We start from the raw sequence: 19,857 nt of genomic DNA on the forward strand, positions 1-19,857 counted from the left end.
AACGAAACTAAAGTAGTTTTTCAATTAATTTAAATTTGATACAAGTGTGAAATGAACCGAAAAATCTGTACTTAATATTTTGACTAAACCAATTAACAGGTAGTTTCTCGAGTAAGGAATGACATTTTTTGAAAAATGAAGAATGAAGTGCAATAAAGATGTTTAATTTCAAATTATTTGCAAGTACGAAGCTCATGTAGTGTCCCTATAGGGTTGTAAGAACTTGTCGTCTGAATTTGTTGTTAGGCCTATGTGAAGCAAATTTGTAGCAACGGGGTCCGCTCGAGAGTCCGACGCCTTATAGGCCTAAGTCCGAAGTTTCGGACTAATTAGGCGTCGGACTTATGAGGCGTCGGACTCATGAGGCATAGAATTTATTTATTTCCCCTCATATAAGTCCGACGCCTCATAAGTCTGAAATTTCGGACTTTTGAGGCGTCGGACTTATGAGGCATAAATTCCGCCTCATAAAGGTCCGACGAAATTTCAGACTTATGAGGCGTCGGGCCTATGAGGCGTCGGACTTATAATACGGCCCCGTAGAAACAATTGTTTAATGAAGTTATTGCAGTCAATATTGTTTCCTTCGCAACTTAGCGCTTCGATCGCTAGCTAGCTGCGAATGGTCCCCACCTAGCTCACCCAGACACCAGATTATATCCCTGCGGCTATTTAACAAGTTCATGCAACCTTATCGCGAATCAGTCAATGTTTGCTAAGAGTGTGTGTACACAACAACGTTCATGTAGATGGTTACAAATTGACAACAGCGGTCATGTAAAGTGGGGCATCTGCGCTCACGTGTTTTGCGTAGTTGAGGATTTGTGGGCCAAGTGGGCGTGACCCAAGTTCAATCGTAAACAAAAAGATGAACTATGCGCTCCAGCTTTACGATCTTGATCATTGTTGAATCGGATGTCAATAATATCATTGTGGATACTGACTTTATATTGGACCTCCCATCCTATGACTTAGTGGTTTGCGTAAAACCCTCAGACCCAACTGTCAACGTCATCAGTGACGTTATATGTGACTCAACCAATCACCAGCCAGTGCCGTGATAATATGGTGCGGGAATGCAGTGCATTGTTTAAACTGGTAGGGCGTTGCTTCTCAAGCGGTCTAACTCGTGATCTCGGCTAGGCCTTCTATAAAATAGGGGCATCCCTGGCCTGGATCCACTCAACATAACTTATAGCCCTTGACTAAGGCTTGTTCCCGCTACCGCACACAGCGCGCGCCGCGACACACTAGTTGTACGATGCCGTTAGCCTCAACGACCCTTGCGTGTGCTTTGTGTGCATGTAACTGATAGCCTTTGTCAAGGACATAACTTACAAACAGTCGATCCTAATTATATATTGCATCCTATTATATATTGTACCGCGTCTCGAATTAATCAGTGGATCATTGACGAAATTGGGACTTTGCGAAAGGATTCAGTGACCGTCATCATGCACTCGGAACCTGTCTCAGTCACCGAAGATTGAATAAAATAAGTGCAGCATCACTTTGAACCCGCTACAATGGTAGGTTCGTACCCTTGATTTTTTGGTCGACTCACCCTTGCACAAATGCGAGCAAAACAAAACTGCGTGTGGACTTGACCTCGAAATTCTGACCATTCAGCGGGCGCCTTGTATCGGGTCTTTGGCGACCCGTTGTAGGATTACAAAAACATGTACGCCAAATTGACCAATCAACAGCTTAATTAGTCCACATTTCTGATCGAAATGATGCCACAATTTCTAACCTCGAATTCGATTGGCTGGCGCGCGGGGTCGCATAAAATTTGCATTTAGATATAAGGCCAAAAAATATATATATTCGGTCTCTCTTCCGGAATTGACGCGGCGACGCGGCTTTTTTTTTTCTTCAACCTTGATTGTACAGACAAGGTGGGGTACTATTTTGCTTTTTTCGTGTCCTCATGTACATTGGTGTCCTCCATAATTTGCCTTGGTGCTCTCAATCATTTGCCTTGATGCAATTTCCCATTCCTTGGTGCTCTTTGGTAAAAAAAAATTGAGGAGGTGCGGCAATAGAGGGCGCTGTTGGAGCTACCGCGGAACATTTTGGAAAAACAAAAGATTGACGCGCATGATTTAAATCGACGCGCGCGCTGACCAGAGACCGACTTATATTTTTTTGGCCTTATATCAGACCTTGGATATAAATCAGATAAGTTTTTACACACCGGACCAAATATTCTTTTTTAATTGTAACGTTACTTGTTCATGTTCCCGTCCTTTCTCGTCTTCGTCATTGTCATTACTAGATCTATAGACACAAAAGCACCGTGTTTTTGCTATTTTCATCCCTGCAATTATGTTAATATTAATGCGACAATATCAATCACCATACGGTGGTACCCTATTATAACACTCGAACCTTGCGTGGACGATCGATCGCTTGCGCTTGCAATGATGAAAGCGTTCGAATAGGCGGCACTATCACTCAGTGCGAAAAATATTACGACATAATTTCTATGGGAGAGAACTCTTGAGGGCGTTGCTTATGACACATCGCGCTGTTTTTGAAGAGATTCGAGACTTCAAGTTCAAGATGTTTGCGTCGTTTTTGAGGTCAAAATTATGGATTTGGTTTAGACTCCTGTGTACATTTGGTGCATACAATGTATCAAGTAAGTTGACTCTTTTTATGCACATTCTCTTTTCTGCTTGGACTTTTTAGGGCTACGAATTCGAAGTGCCAATTTCCGGACAAGTAGACTGACATTGCCATAATGTCATGAATGTTGGCGATCGTGAAGCTTGAAGTGTAGGGCCCCTGTTTTGTTTTGATCAAATTAAAGTCAAAAATAATTACCTTTTTTGACTTTGGGTGCTGATAATCAGCATCCAGACTCTAAGCGGTCTTAAACAGAGTAATAAAAACCTCTCGAGCACACATTTATTCCCTTATTAAATTGGCAGTGTATATTTTGCCGGAGACGGCAAACCTTTAGTAAACGTTAGTTTGCCGGATATGCACTGAACATGCGCAGTTACTGGTTTTTTGTACTTAAACATTTTCCGGTGTCAAGTTTTAGTCTGGCTCCATGCCAAAATTATCGTTGTAACCTCGTATTCACAAGATGGGATTCAGACCATTTTATAATTTCGGACTTTATTTCCCTTTTAAAAAAAAATCCTCCAGAGCCACAAATCTGAAAAAGAAAATGTAATACTCTGCAAAAAATGTTTGAGACATGTTAAAATAATAAAAGAAGAATATTCTTATTTATTTGGGGATGAGAAAAAAAATTTTTAAATGTGGTGCGGTCGGAATCGAACGCGAGTCATCCCGCTTACTAGAGCCTTTGCTTAACCATTACACCAAACGTGCTGCACAACTTTTGGTGGGAATTTAATACATCTTATAATTCAGCCCTATTTTAAAGAGTACAGCGCCCTCTGTTGATATGGATTGCCGCCGGCAAACCTTTAGTAATCGTTAGTTTGCCGTCATTACCTCCGGCAAAATATCCACTACCTATTAAATTAGGATTAGGCCTAAAAGAATTGACACCTTTTTTCGGTTTTTGTAATTTTGATCAGTTTTTCTTACCTTTTCGAAAATTTGGGACTCTCAATACTGATTACTGTGTATGACTTTATTCAGTATAACTATGAGCATGATGAGAGCCCCAAAACATCTTATACTGTGCTGCTTTATAGTGCTTAAAGTTAAACAAAATGAGTGTGCATTAAATGTGCAATTTCCAAGCTTCTTACTCGCTACAGTTTCCTCAAAGTTCCTCGAAACTTGCGTCGCTAAGTACATTGTAAGTTGCTGTTGTGAGCATTGCATCACTGAAAATGCAGCTGAAAAAAATGTTGCAACCTGACGCCACTTTTTTTTCTTCATTTATCATCTTAGTGAAGGTCGTTCAGTGCTAAAGAAACAATTTCCAATTCTGTTAGAAAATACTTAGAAAAGGTTCCTGACTCTCCATAGACTTATAGTACACAACCGCTGAAGTGACGTCAGGTTGCAACATTTTTTTCCCAAAATGACACCTCAGCTAAAAACATTTTCATTGATGAAACAAGCGCCCTCTTGTAGATCTATACATCTTCACACCGTAGAAAGGCGTTTCGGGCACCAGAGTGAGTAATAGATAGGAAGGGTTGTTTTGCGCAGAAGGCATTTTTGGAATAATAAAAACACTTCATGGACCAAAAAAAGAGGGCCCATAACTACACAATCTCCCGTACAGTTATAAAATGGCACCAGTGAATTACTGTGGAGTGTGGAAGAACAACTCTTTCAAACGACTGGTTTCAATAACTTTGGACTTAATTTGAACATATTTACAGTAGAGACACACCAAGACTTTGCTACTGGAGTTGAGCAGTTGCATTCAGCATTATGGCAGACTTTGGGCAGCAGCTTCGGTATCTTATTCACCGAAACCTGCTGCTGAAAAGAAGAAACAAGAAACAGTTGTACCAGGTAAGAATTTTGGTAATGTGTACTTCAGGACCCCTATCCTATGCATTGTGTCCCCCCTAAAAAAAAAGGTAACCTGCAAACGCACTTTTGAAGAAACATTGTGAACACAGCCAGACATAAAACTTTGTCCAACATTATTTTACATACCATTTTCAAAACAATGAAACTCGGTGATGCATGACCAGATGTGTGCATCCAAGATATCAATGGAAAGCTTACAACCCACAGTTTATGATTTTAACCATAATTATGGTCATAAAGTTCATAGATTGTTCATAATATCCCTTTGTTAGTGGGTTATCTTTGTATCAGGCATGCAACTTTTCCTCGGATCCGCTGATTTCCTCGTATTTTACTTCTCATAAATATGCCATTACACATTGAAAAGCACTGCACAAAGTCTTGTGTGGTTTAGAATTTCCTTGTTTTTTTCTAAATTCCCAGTTGCATGCCTGCTTGTATAAGACGACAAAATTCATTTTTTATCTAATTGCACTCACAAAAGTAGCTGGTGATGTTGAAAAGCAACAGGAATGTTTTGGACAGAAAGTTTAGTGGATTTACACACACAGGTATGCAACTTTTCCTCGGATCAGCTGATTTCCTCTTTTTTTTTTATTCCCACTTCAGCCATTCAAAATAGAAAAACACTGTACAAAGTCTTCTGAATTTTTGAATTTCCTCTTTTTTTATGACACACAGTGTGGGTTAAAATGACGGCAATGACGACAAAACACATGACAGAAAGGAAGATAGCGACAGTGCCAGCTCAGCTCAATGGACAGTGAATTTACAAAACTTTGTATTCAGCGCGCCCCAAAATCCCTGCAACTTCTTTTTTTTGTGAGGCCCTATTATAGCGTCGGCGTAGAAACACGTACCACCATTATTTGTATACCATTTTAAAGCTTGGAATCAAACACTTTGGTTTGCAGATACAATTTATGGGTTTGTTTTCAATCTTACCAGGAGCTGCTGTTTCCGTTGCTGTTTGTCATCCTGATTGGCTACATGGGCAGCAACTTAAACACGGAGCGCTATGATCCCCTGGGCTACGGTGCGTTTCACAGTTACAAGCTGCTGCAGCCCAACGGCAACGATTCTTTCCTGCCGGACGCCAGCAAGGCGTGGGCGTTCACTCCCAACACGACCCAAACCTGGCCAGTCATGCTGGCCGTCAACGCATCCTTCGGCAGCGACGCGCCCCCCGAGTTCCTGGCCTTCGACAACGAGGAGGACATGGTGACCGCCTACAACAATTCGTACCAAGACCTCTTCACGATCGGTATCGTTTTCAGCGGGGAGTACCCTACCGACTTGAAAGTCGCCATACGCATGCCAAAATTTGATGTGCCAGATACTGATGCCGATTCCCGGTTCATCGCCTCATGTAAATATGCGATAAATAACCACTTTGCGATAAATAACCACTTTTTACATGTAGAAGCTCCTGCCAGAGATTCAAAAACTCTTTTCTTTCAGGCTTTTTGAAAAAGGATGGAGAAAGCTCAGAAGGCCAAAATGAAAGATTGATTCTTCCATTTCTTGCCTCATTTGCTGATACTTTTGTGTCCAAAAGAGCCGTCATCCATTGTACCAGATTTTCAACTTGCATGCACCCGCGTTGCTGGAAACGTATAAGAAGACAAAATATATTGCAAATGTATCAGGAAAAAAGACTGAGATCTAGTTTTCTTTTTTACTTCTTTCTTTTTTTTTACTAGTTGTTTGGCAGCATATTTTATTTGCTTCTTTGTGTTAGCAGCTGACCTACAAGTTCTGATCTTTCATCTTCTGTTAAGAGAACAAACAGTGTTTTAGTCTCGCGTAGCGTCCGCATTTTGTGAAATAGATTCGTGTCACAGCGCCACCACTGGCAGCACTGAAACCGTGTAATGGAAGTTCTATTCACCTTGCAATAGAACTTCCATTGCACTGTGCCTTGCGCGCGCCGTGCGTTAGGACAAATAATTCAATAACATGTGATCAACGATCCACCAATCAGGTGACGGGGATTTATTCAGGTGTTGTATAAAACAGTCTGTTCTCTTTTCTTGCTGTAATATACAAACTATATATGCGTATGTCTCGAATAAATCTACGGCTTAATAATAATAGTAGATAGGTCGTCGTAGATAGGTAGGAGACTAGTGGAGAGTTCTTTGCCGTCCGAGGATGCCTTGGGCATACTGCGTAGAAGTGACTCTCCTCATAACCTATAAAATCTGCCAGCATGCAAGGGGGATTGCACAAGTTTCACTTGCAGTATTTTTTTTGGTCTGTTAACAGCAAGGTGTCGGTCTAGAAATGCAAAGAATCCTGGACTTGCTCTGTGCGGAACAAATAGATACCTGTTTACTGGATTTGCAGCCCTTCAGACTGTTCTGCAAAATGCCATTCATTCGGTAAGTCTGATAGTAGAGGTTTCACACGGGAACCGTTGTGGTACGGGATATTCTGTGTGGTCTTGTGATGTCGTGTGGAACATGCCATCCACTACGCACATACACAACACTGATACATTATACAAATATTGAGTGGCTCAGAGTGAAATGGGAGGAATATTATCGCAACGTAAAATCTGGAGCCGAGTGAACTGGAAAAGTCCAGATTTTACCGAGCGATAATGTTCCTCCCATTTCACAATTTAAAGCCACTCAATATTTGTTTTATATAACTTACATATACATGTAGATCCTTGTCATTTGATATATTTGAACTTTTAGTTCACTACAAAGTTGATGGGAACTGTATTTCTCTCTTCCAAACCACCCCTTCACGAAAATGTTTGAACCCCACTCTGTAGCGCTGGCTCTTTGGAACAATACGCGCTACGCGCAACGCTGAACGCGCACACCAGCGCACACAAATACCGCGTCTTGGAACAAGAATGATCCTAACTGTTCAATAGTATTTGCCATTCATGAATGGGAGTAATAACGAATGTCACGTGATGTGAATTCCACCAATCAAATGACAAGGATCTGTATGTCGGTTATATGAGTGCTAACTGTCAGTGTGGAACGCATACATACATGTACATCGTCACCATTTTCAGGAAGAAACTACATATGTCAAAAATTATCATTTTTTAGATTTTTGATTTTTTTTTGTCGCTATTTTGCTTTAAAACATTGTACTAAACCATTTTGACATGTTTCTGTAAGCAAAACAGCATTAATTTCCAAATTACATTAATGATGCATGGGTCAAATATCTTGATAATTGAATTTTGCGTTTTCATGAAGAGACACAAACTTTTTGGCCCCTTGAATGCGTACAAAACCTATTGCACAGAAAGGCATAAAAGTACATGTAGGTCAACTGAGATTTTTGTTGGAAAAAATGTTGCAACCTGACGCCACTTCCGCGATTGTGTACAAAGTCTATGGAGAGTCAAGACAATTTTCTAAGTATTTCCTAACAAAATTGGAAATATCTCTCAGTCCCAGATTCATGTCTTATCATCATATTTGCAATGAATGACATTTATTGAGATGATATATGAAGAAAAAAGTGGCGTCAGGTTGCAAAATTTTCTCCTTTACGGTTCACGAAGAGCCACATATCTTTGTTACATTCTCAGCTGCGCGCACGTACACATGCGCACGCCTTCCACATGGAAAAACACATTGAGCAGAAAGGGCCAAAATTTAGGAAACTTGAATTTTCGTTTTCACATGGAGACACATATCTTTACTAATTAATTTTGTTGTCAATCAACCACCGCGTTAATTCTAATTACTGGGTTCATGTAAAAATTCATCTCATAAATCATGTGAAGGTTTCCTTACTGCGCAAAGTTGTGTTAAAATAGGAGAAAGTTCTGTGGCTATTCACACAATCTTTTTTTATTATGTTTCAGCAACTGGCAAGCGGGCCCCTCGATCTGCCCGACTTTTCCGTGCGAATGCTGCCCGTCGGTGCGAGCACGTCCAGTTCCGGTGATGACCCCATGAGGATCATTATTGTGATCTTCTTTGTCTTACTGTACGGCATTTTTGTGGCCGTGCTGCTGACCAACCTCGTGTACGAGAAGGAGAAGAAGATTAAGGAGACCATGCTGATGATGGGAATGTCCAATGCTGCCTTCTGGTGAGTTGTAAAAAGCTAGACATAATAATAATAATAATCGGCATTTAAGAACGCTCTTATTAGTAAACTAAATCACAGCGCTTACAAATAATGAACAATTAAATTAAATAAATAAATTAAGTTAAATAATAAAAACAGGTAGCATAGACAATGAATTGATTATTGGTGGAATAAATTGGTCTTGATCAGCTTCTTGAATTGCTCGAGAGATTTGGCATTTTGAATGGAAAAGGGCAGACTATTCCACTCCTTCGCTGCACTAACTGTGAAGGTTCTGTCACCAGCTTTGTTGTGAGTACGAGGGGAAGTCAGGCGAAAAGGATTAGAACTAGAACGGAGGTTTGGTCTGGGGGGAACATGAGGCAAAATGCAGGACTGCATATATTCTAGTGACTGGTTGTGAAATGATTTGTATACCAAAAGTAATAACTTGTAACGAATTCGTTTGGAGATGGGTAACCAGTGTAGTGACTGCAGCAAAGGGGTGGAATCCTGTCTTCGGTTAGTCCTGTTGATTAGGCGAGCTGCCCGGTTCTGGAGACTCTGGAGTCTTTTAAGGCATGTGTGGTATTGGATTTTGGGAGTCCGCGGTATACCGCCCCAAAAATATGGCGGTGTTCGGTATTATTGGGTGTTTTTCTGGGCGGACTATTATGTGATCAAAATACAATCAGATATGTGGAGTTACGGAAACTGCAAACAGGCAGCATGGGCAGAACTAGATCCCTTGGTATTGGAAGTTGACAAACTAGTTCCCTCAGCTTCGCCTTGGCAACTAGTTTGTCCACTTCCATTTCCTTGGGGAGCTTATATACAAATATGGGATGCATCGAGTGGTGTAGTAAAACTAGCCTCCCGAGGTGATCCATGGACATTCTTTTTTCCCGAGAAATATGGGGAGTCAGGTTGGCGTAGCGGTACTTTCCTTGCCTTCCACCGCTGTGACCCGGGTTCGAATCCCACCCGGGCCAATATGTGGATTGGGTTTTCAGTTCCTACCTGATTTCGTGGGTTTTCCTCAGAATATTCCTCTGGGCTTTTCCTCCCACCTCTAAAACTGTAATTTCTTCTCATTGTCTTCTCTCTACAGGTTTCTTCAGGCTTTCGGGCTACAGTGCTTAGGGCACTGTTGAGGGATCCTTGGTTTCATTACCAGAAAGAAAAAAAAAAAAAAAAAAAAAAATTAGAATGCTTAATGGATTCACCGAGGGAGGCTAGTTATGGTTTTACTTCACCACAAGATAAAGCATTTAATATTTGTTTTATAACACTTCACCCACAGATTCTGCTTGGTTTTTAATATTTTTAATTGTTTAAATCTGATTACAGTTAAAATAAACTTCTATTTCAAATTACAAAATGGGTGGGAAACCTAATTCTCTCTTCCAAACCACCCCTTCACGAAATGTTTGAACCCATCTCTGTGGCGCACTCTCTTGTGTACAGTACGCGCAATGCTCAAGGCGCACAGCAGCATGCATTTGCACACAAATACCGCGCCATGGGTATAGTACTTTGGTTGCTAATGGTATAGTACTTTGGTTGCTACGGGTATAGTACTTTTGGCCAGGCACAGAAAGATACCAAAAAAAGAAAGTACCATGTGACTCACTCTCGGCCAATCAAGACACAGAATCTTTGGGTGAGGTGTTATAATATTGACTATCCACCCTCAAACCATGTTATATTTGTATACTACAATGTGGGCAGTCCTAACTACAGTTGGAACGTAAGATAATTCTAGTGCATTAGCCGTCTTTGCTATTTCATTCAGTCTCCTGACGATGACTAGAGCAGGCTAGTCGAAACGTTGAGACCAAAGACAAGTTCTTTTAGAACTCACAGCAGGACTGTTCTAAACAGAACAAAAAAACTACTTAGCAAGTTGATAATAAGCAGGACAAGTTCTTCTCAGAACTAATATCTTCTAAGCAGTAGTTATTACCACATGGTGTTACCGCAAAACCGAAACGATACCGATACCCCACCATGCAAAGCCTCAAATCTTATATTTCATTCTTATTTCCTCTTGCCTTCAGGCTTGCCTGGTTTATAATCTACATTGTCATCCTGTTCGTTTTATCTCTTGTCGTCACTGTATTGTTTGGCCCTCTCATTGGCACCTTCCGCAAGTCGAACTTCGGCGTCATTTTCCTTACCCTTTTTTTCTACGGAATGTCACGTGAGTTCAAAGTTTATCAAAGCCTTTTTGGACATTTCTTTTTTTATGGCCATAACACCAATAATTATGTTATTTTGGATTTACCCTTTGCCGACATCATTATAATTACCAATTGTTTATTTCTTAGTGCCTGTGCCTTTGCTGTTTAATAAGGGAATAAATGTGTGCTTGGGAGGTTTTAATCACTCTGTTTAAAGGGAAAATACAACATTTGCAAACATCAAAAAATAATACTACCAAATCATTTTGAAATACCTTGCTGGACTGTTAGTGAATGACAGTGTAAAGCATCCTGTAAAATCATGGCACCTGGTATACTGTCATTTTCAAGAAAAGTGGTATTTTTGTATCAATTTCCAACGCTGGTCAGCCGACCAGCATTGGAAAAAACTGGCTTTTTTTCAAATACTGGCCCCAATTGACCATCGCACTTGTTTGCAATCGATTACACACCTATGAACGGGTACAAGCCAGCTAGACTGGTTCCCTGACCTTACAATTCCCCAATGTATGTAAACTGCTCTGTTTCTTCTTATATGGAGTCAGGGAACCAGTCTACAGGAAAATGATTGTTTTTCTTGGTTTTTATAGCATTTTCGAACCCAAAACCTCAAAAAAGTCAGTGTAACTATATTTGCTATATATTTCCAGCCCCCCAATTCCATCCATTTCTGAAAATCACAGCAAAAGCAAATGATGTTTATTCCCTTTAAGACCGCTATGAGTCTGGGTGCTGATAATTACCCGAACCGAGAGGACTCCTTTCTAAAGGGTCTTAAAAAGAGTGATTAATACCAACCAAACACATATTTATTCCCATTCATAAATACCTTTTTGGTCAAAAAAATCAAAACTTTTCGGTCAAAAAAAAACGATTTTGTTCTACAAGTTTATGTTTTTAAAAACACCCCTCTTGCTAAATAATGGAGTGTCCAGCTCGCGAGTAAGATGTAAACAACTCCTTTTATGAAGATTGGTGCAGGGGTTGCGCGTTCTGCACGATGTCGCGCAGAATGCACCTGGGGCATTGTGTTCTGAGTTTAGGACAACAAAATACTGACTCACTAGTAGTATTGCGCATGCCTATGTGAGGATTGTGAGCGCTCAACCAATGAAACAGTAAGAGACACTGGATTTAATTTTCATTAGCAACTGCTTGACTCACCAATGCTGATAACTTCATTGCGGGAAGATTGCGGGGCAGTTGTTCAGAATCCTGCAACATCATGCCCGATACAATGTCCGCAACTTGTCCAGAACGTGTACTGGATAGGAATTGAGAGGGGTCCTTAGCACAACCCCAAATGAAGGACCATGGTTTTCTAATCCAGTTCCTAATTCTGCCTGTTTTTTGGTTTTGTTTTGATTTTCCTTTGGAAATAGTGGTCAGTTTTTCCTTCATGCTGACACCGTTCTTCAGCAGGTCCTTAGTGGCAGGAGCGGCCGCTACGGTGGTCATCTTGATTCTTGGATTGATCTACATCCCGTTTGGCCTCTTTGAAATCGCTACCGTCGTCAAGTGGCTTGTTTCGTTCTTCTCACCTGTGGCATTTGCTCTCGCAATGGATCAGGTAGGGGCCCGATAACAATAAACAACAGGGGTGAGATTCCTTAGGATTTTTCCTAATTTCAGGAACTTTTTGTCTGGATTTTTCCTGAACTCAGGATTTTTCCAGTTTTCAGGATTTTGTTGGTCAGGATTTTTCCAGATTTCAGGATTTTGTTGGTCAGGATTTTTCCAGATGTCAGGATTTTGTTCGTCAGGATTTTTCCAGATTTCAGGATTTTGTTGGTCAGGAATTTTTCCAGATTTCAGGATTTTGTCGGTCAGGATTTTTCCAGATTTCAGGATTTTGTTGGTCAGGATTTTTCCAGATTCAGGATTTTGTTGGTCAGGATTTTTCCAGATTTCAGGATTGTGTTGGTCAGGATTTTTCCAGATTTCAGGATTTTGTTGGTCAGGAATTTTTCCAGATTTCAGAATTTTTCCAGATTTCAGGATTTTGTTGGTCAGGATTTTTCCAGATTTCAGGATTGTGTTGGTCAGGATTTTTCCAGATTTCAGGATTGTGTTGGTCAGGATTTTTCCAGATTTCAGGATTGTGTTGGTCAGGATTTTTCCAGATTTCAGGATTTTGTTGGTCAGGATATCTCTGGATTTGATGAAATTTTTTCCGGATTTTTCCCCGATTTTTAAAGAATATCATTTGAAATTTGGAATTCCTGAGGTTTTTTTACCTATAAAATTTTATATACAACAAAAGAAGTGGTATTTTAAGGGGTGCTTTTTGGCAAATACAAATTTAAACATATACTTTGGACCCTTCGTTGCGCTTTGACATTCAGCGACCTTCATAGCCTCTGCCGATTATTTTGTGGATTTTTCATATCCCCCAATCGCACCCCTGAGCTTGATCGGAAATATCTCGGAAGCTGCGGGCCAACAAATTCTTGTTCATGCACGAGTCACGTGATTGTACCATGTAATTTCTGAAAGTAGTGTTTTGAGTAAAAAAAAAACCCCAGATTTTTTACCCCAGTGACCCCATGATGACCTTTGACCCGAGTTTGATCATGTGACATGTTGGGCTGGGCTACTGATACTTTTGACAAAGTTTGGTTGAAATCGGTCAAAATTTGTAGGAGCAATAGACAATGTCCATGTTTATTACAACACTAACTAACTGTATGAAACGCGAACAATACAATAGTCAGCTTGGGAAGAACAAACGCCTCTGGACAACGGTTTGCCTTGGCTTATCTTTTTCTTTATACTGTCGCTGGATTTATATCCAGTTATATTTGGTCTGCGGACTGGTTTAAGAATGTAGCGACACGATCCAGCTCTCTATCCGTGTAAAAATAAGAGCGTCCAAGACCAAGTACAGAATAATCTACCACCGCATAATAATCGCATCTGAATTCACATGCGAAGTCATTGCTGGAAATCTAGCGACAGCATAAAGAAAATCATATCCCAATGCGATCCCTTTTTCCAAGGCGTCCGCTAGCTGCCCCAGTCGATTTGCAGATTGTAGCCGCAGACGCGTAAGGTCGCTGTTCGCGCTTCGTACATTGCATAGCACTAGCGCATGCTTAGCGTTGATGTTATCAGCCAGCTACCATCGCGGAGAGTATCAATGAGTGCTTGGCCAAAGTTACCGAACCTCCTGTTTCAAAGATTTATTGTTTGCAGATGATTTTACACCAATTTTTTTCTTCCTTTTTTTGTTTTAGGCTTTGTCCTTGGAGGAGGTCCAAGTAGGGGCCCAATTTAATAATATTGTCATAGATGGTTTCCCGCCCTACATGGTCATGCTTCTAATCGACTCTGTACTTTACCTACTGCTGGCCGTCTACTTTGACAACGTCATTCCAGGTACCAGACCTGCTGTCTTTCAGTTTGTGTGCAGTACAATGAAAACTAAACCTGAAGGGGGAAATCCATAGGGGATGTATTAAGGGTGTGTTCGTTTAGCTCACCCGGGTCAACACGGGTTAGCCCTGTGCCGTCATTAGCTCTAACGTCATTCTCGGGACTCACCCGGGTCAGCCACCACAGACCCTGCTCGTGGAGCAGAGTCACAGGTGGAAGTACCTCACGCTACTCACGCATGCGTTGTTCATTCCAAGAAACGGACAAATATGGCAGCCGGACAGCGGAAATCTCAAGTGGACTTAAAAGTTGACTTTATTTGAAGTCTAAAGATAATCATTTATTGAGTTCATTGCGACTGTTGAGGCTATGATTTCAGCCCAACTTTTTAGAGTTTTGCAATTGACTATAAAAGCAGTCAATCTCAAACTAACACCCAATCCGAAACGGGCGTTTTGTCAGTGGCTATGGCCACGGCTATTAAGGGCGTCACGTGAGGATCGTGATGGCAGGCGGATGAGCATTCGATTAGCCCGGCTGTCGTGGCTGACCCATCGGCCGTGTTGACCTGGGTGAGCTAAACAAACGCACCCATTAAAGGGAACAAACATCATTTGCTTTTGCTGTAATTTTCAGAAATGGATGGAATTGGTGGGTTGGAAATATATAGCAAATATAGTTAAACTGACTTTTTTGAGGTTTTGGGTTCGAAAATGCTATAAAAACCAAGAAAACAATCATTTTCCTGTAGTCTGGTTCCCTGACTCCATATAAGAAGAAACAGAGCAGTTTACATACATTGGGGAATTGTAAGGTCAGGGAACCAGTCTAGCTGGCTTGTACCCGTTCATAGGTGTGTAATCGATGGCAAACAAGTGCGATGGGCAATTGGGGCCAGTATTTGAAAAGAAGCCAGTTTTTTCCAACGCTGGTCAGCCGACCAGCGTTGGAAATTGATACAAAAATACCACTTTTCTTGAAAATGACAGTATACCAGGTGCCATGATTTTACAGGATGCTTTACACTGTCATTCACTAACAGTCCAGCAAGGTATTTCAAAATGATTTGGTAGTTTTATTTTTTGATGTTTGCAAATGTTGTATTTTCCCTTTAAATGACATTGTCAGTAAGCCGGTTTGGTATCTCGATGGAGGGGTCCGGGTCAAAGGTCATGTCGGTTGAAATTGAAACTCTCTGATAAGTGGAATGGGCAGGCTATTCATATACCAAGAAGACCACTAGCAAGTGAATGCAGTCACAACTATGGAGCAAATTGGAGGATGTTCCACTTGTTTTCTTTAGCCTGTGTCACAAAAAATGGAAGGCTTAAAGGGACGATACAAAATTTGCAAACATCAAAAAACGAAAGGACCACATTATCACGTAATATCTTACTGGATTGTTAGGGAATGACAGTCTCAAGCATCCTGTAAAATTGTGGCTCCTGGTTGTGCTGACATTTTCAAGAAAAGCTGTATTTTTCCAATGCTGGTCGGCCGACCGGCGTTGGAGAAAACTGGTGTTTTTTTTTTAAAGTGTTCCTAATTTGCCTTTAACATTTTTTTCATGGTTGGTTTCAACTATCCGGTTTCCAACATTGAAATCGAGTAATGGAATTCAAACCAAATTTAGAAAAGAAAAAAACCCGGATTTTAATCCCACCATTAGTTTTGGAGAATTAGCTAACCCCCTTGTAGTTCCTCAGGACTTCCCCGCTAAATCCAACAGAATCCTACGGTGCCTTATTTTTCAGTTGTCTGCTGGATCCAACAGAGTCCAACCTGGCGTTATAATGCAGTTCAGTTGCCAGCTGAATCGAACATATTGCAATCAGGAACGTGTGGGTTAACTGCTCATTCCAACAGGCTCCATTGGGTATATGATATAGTTGGTTCCTGTTGGATTCAGCAGGGTTAGGGTTGTTAAAGGGAAAATACAACATTTGCAAACATCAAAAAATAAAACTACCAAATCATTTTGAAATACCTTGCTGGACTGTTAGTGAATGACAGTGTAAAGCATCCTGTAAAATCATGGCACCTGGTATGCTGTCATTTTCAAGAAAAGTGGTATTTTTGTATGAATTTCCAACGCTGATCGGCCGATCAGCGTTGGGAAAAAAACTGGCTTTTTTCAAATACTGGCCCCAATTGACCATCGCACTTGTTTGCAATCGATTACAAACCTATGAACGGGTACGAGCCAGCTAGACTGGTTCCCTGACCTTACAATTCCCCAATGTATGTAAACTGCTCTGTTTCTTCTCATATGGAGTCAGGGAACCAGACTACAGGAAAATGATTGTTTTTCTTGGTTTTTATAGCATTTTCGAACCCAAAACCTCAAAAAAGTCAGTGTAACTACATTTGCTATATATTTCCAATTCCATCCATTTCTGAAAATTACAGCAAAAGCAAATGATGTATATTCCCTTTAAGAAATGCCTGGGTAAAATGTTTGTTTTGTTGGCTTTCTATGATGACAGGGAACTACGGTCAGAACAAGGTCCCTTGGTTCTGCTTCATGCCATCGTATTGGCGCAAGAGCTCAGTGGGAAACTTGGTGGACAGTCTCAGCGATCTGGAGACTATGCAACTCAACGATCAAGACGATGTGGAACAGGTCTCTGCCGTGCTGAGGGCAAAAGCTGGCGTTAGGTAAAAATGGTTGGGTTGGGAAAGTTGACGGTGTTCAACTCGTGTGCCCTGGTACATGGGTTTCGAATCCTGACCGTGGGAAATTGGTGCTTGTGCTCTTGAGCAAGGCACTTTACCATACTTGCTTCGTCCTTCGGATGGGACGTAAAGCTGCAGGTCCCGTGTGTTGTGTAATGCACGTTAAAGAACTCAGTAACACTTATTGCTAAGATAATAGGTTTGCCCCGGTGTTTCTGGCAGTGGCTGCAATAATGCGCCGCAGCACCTTGTAAACCATTACAAGGTGCTACATAATGGGTCTCATATTTCTCATAAACTTTGTTTGCCTTTTCTTTAATAATTGGCATAATTTCCAGCGCCTTGAGTACCTAATTGTTGGTAGATACGTGCGCTGTATAAGACTCCGATATTATAAAACTAAAGGAAATCTGGCTTTTTCCCCCAATTATTTAAATAATTGAAATTAATCAGCAAGATAGGGTGGCCGGTAAGCACCCCCATGGATCCACCCTTGAAATGTACCCACGTGAACAAAAAGTATAGTTAAACAAAACAAAATAGATCCACCGGAACAATGAACAAAAAGTCTTTTAGTATCTTAAAATCTTCAAGTTCTAGACTGAAGTGCCTTTAGTATCTTAAAATCTTCAAGTTCTAGACTGAAGTGCCTTTGGCTTTAAATTAAAAAAAAAATTGTTTGAGAATTTATTTTGAGGTTCAGAGCAAGTTCGGTTATTTGAAGGTTTGAATAAGTGAGCTGCGGTGCATTTGTACACACTGGTTTGCAGTAACTGTATTTTGCAGTTTTCCAGCATTCCAAGTGTTCCAACTTTGAAAGTTCCAATTATCCAAGTGTTTCAATTTTCCAAGTGTTTCATTTTTCCACGTGTTCCAACTTTCTTTGTGTTTCAACTTTCCAAGTGTTTCAATTTTCCAAGTGTTTCAATTATCCAAGTGTTTCAATTTTCCAAGTGTTTCAATTTTCTTTGTGTTTCAACTTTCCAAGTGTTCCAACTGTCCAAGTGTTTCAATTTTCCAAGTGTTTCAATTTTCTTTGTGTTTCAACTTTCCAAGTGTTCCAACTGTCCAAGTGTTCCAATTATCCAAGTGTTTCACTTTTCCAAGTGTTTCAATTTTCCAAGTGTTTCAATTTTCTTTGTGTTTCAACTGTCCAAGTGTTCCAACTGTCCAAGTGTTCCAATTATCCAAGTGTTTCAATTTTCCAAGTGTTTCAATTTTCCAAGTGTTTCAATTTTCCAAGTGTTTCAACTTTCCAAGTGTTCCAATTATCCAAGTGTTCCATTTATCCAAGTGTTCCAATTATCCAAGTGTTTCAATTTTCCACGTGTTTCAACTTTCCAAGTGTTCCAACTTTCTTTGTGTTTCAACTTTCCAAGTGTTCCAACTGTCCAAGTGTTCCAAATCCAAATATTCCAATTTTCCAAGATTTGAGATTTATTTTTTCATGTGACTGTTTACCTCGCCGTTGCATCTTAACTGAATGTCAAGCAGTTTCCTTGACGACCTTTGGTAATAATCCTCTGCAGTAAATTATTTTTAACATTTTTTAATTAATTTTCTTGCAGGATTCGCAATTTGTCCAAGACGTACAAAGGAAACGGACAAAACAACCCCGATATTCTTGCTGTCAGAGGTACGGGTTCTGATGAACATTTTGTTCAGATTTGGCAAAGATATGCGATGAAGTGGGCGCAAGTATGAATCAAACAAACAAATTGCAAACAAAGCAAGCAAATAATTACCGATGGTGGTGCGGATGGCTTGTTTATTGCAAGAACAGTACATGTACACACTGTTGAACCACTTCGCGCCGGGAATTTGCTTTGCGGAAATTATTTGTTTTTTGCAAAAGGCAACATTTTCCAGCCAACTTCTGAGGTACAGCCAAACACTACAAATACTGATTTGCAAGGGTCATTTAAAAAGTATTTGTACGATCCACTGTATACTCAGTGGCAGTTGACTATGGATCATTTCTATCAAGAGATACACTCAACCAAAAAAGAAAGTCCCCCCTAATCAGAGATGCCACTTTTCCGGTTTTAGCCGGAATCTTTTTCGGCCGTCAAAATAAACTGGAAAAAGAGAAGAAAAATTGTTGAAATGCGGTGATTTTTATCTCTTGGGCGCTCTCGAGTTTAGTACATTTAGGCACACACAAGGCACAACGTTGTTCGTTGAAGTAGTCTTAAAAACAAGTCTTTGTTGTTGCTGAGCCTGCATGCGATACAGGGGGCCAACGTACTCGCACGCATATACAACGGCGCCTCGCGCGTGCTTCACCGCGTGCGGGCATGTTGTGGGCTAAGCACACGTAGCATTCAGCCTGGAAATCGAGTCTCATCATTTCAGCTGTCGGTGGTTTGCGAATGTAAAACACGCCAGGTACCAACCGTGCTTTCGTTGCGCGCATCGCGTAGTGCAAAGGTCATGTACATCGACAGTGTTGGAATCGTGTATGTTTTGTGTTGAATACTACGTTGAAAATACAGGTAGGCAGAATAAATAAAAGGAATATGGAAACATTCACAGTGATTGAATGAACCGACAGCTTAAAGGCCATAGAATAAAAAATGAAAAATAAATGGAACTGGACTTGGCTACAAGAGAAAGATGACAACGGGGACTTTGTGTCGGAGTGGCTTTTTCACAAAAAATAAAGTTCCGTTTTTTTCAAGTTCCAGTTTTTTCAAGCAGACCCAGTTCCGTTTTTTTTTTTATCAAGCAGACCCTGTGGCATCTCTGCCTAGTAATACTGTTTTGTCGAACTTAAAAATTACTGCGCCCATCTTGCTCAAATTACGACTGATCAGTACAGAAAATCCTTAGCAATCAAGCCATACTCTTTGTTTGGCCCAAAACAGTGAGATGGTGTGCAAAATTATGCAATTTATGACAAATGCTACCGGAAAAAAAGTTGCACTTTCGTTTACTTTTTGTATACAAAAGAGCAACTGTTTTCGGTATCGTTTGTCGTAAATGGCATAATTTCGTACACGTATGGCTTGCTTGCTAAGGAATTTCTGTATTGATTAGTCGTTATTTGAGCGAAGTATGTTCAGTAGTT

At 40.5% G+C, this 19,857-nt stretch overlaps 1 protein-coding gene across 1 annotated transcript in view; it reads left to right on the plus strand.

Moving 5' to 3' along the window:
* Window positions 1–2,502: 2,502 nt before the first annotated feature.
* LOC119722300 (ATP-binding cassette sub-family A member 5-like) overlaps window positions 2,503–19,857 on the plus strand; it is a 57,292-nt gene continuing 39,937 nt past the window's right edge. Inside the window, exons 1-10 of the mRNA XM_038192344.1 lie at window positions 2,503–2,644; window positions 4,323–4,458; window positions 5,428–5,848; window positions 6,748–6,863; window positions 8,324–8,553; window positions 10,593–10,735; window positions 12,119–12,306; window positions 13,973–14,114; window positions 16,598–16,769; window positions 18,356–18,423. Of these exons, the coding sequence (XP_038048272.1) occupies window positions 4,375–4,458; window positions 5,428–5,848; window positions 6,748–6,863; window positions 8,324–8,553; window positions 10,593–10,735; window positions 12,119–12,306; window positions 13,973–14,114; window positions 16,598–16,769; window positions 18,356–18,423 (1,564 nt within the window). The 5' untranslated portion in view covers window positions 2,503–2,644; window positions 4,323–4,374. The remainder of the gene's footprint in view (window positions 2,645–4,322; window positions 4,459–5,427; window positions 5,849–6,747; window positions 6,864–8,323; window positions 8,554–10,592; window positions 10,736–12,118; window positions 12,307–13,972; window positions 14,115–16,597; window positions 16,770–18,355; window positions 18,424–19,857) is intronic.

Source organism: Patiria miniata, unplaced genomic scaffold, assembly GCF_015706575.1.
Source record: "Patiria miniata isolate m_02_andy unplaced genomic scaffold, ASM1570657v1 HiC_scaffold_15, whole genome shotgun sequence".
In the NCBI taxonomy this organism is placed as follows: domain Eukaryota; kingdom Metazoa; phylum Echinodermata; class Asteroidea; order Valvatida; family Asterinidae; genus Patiria; species Patiria miniata.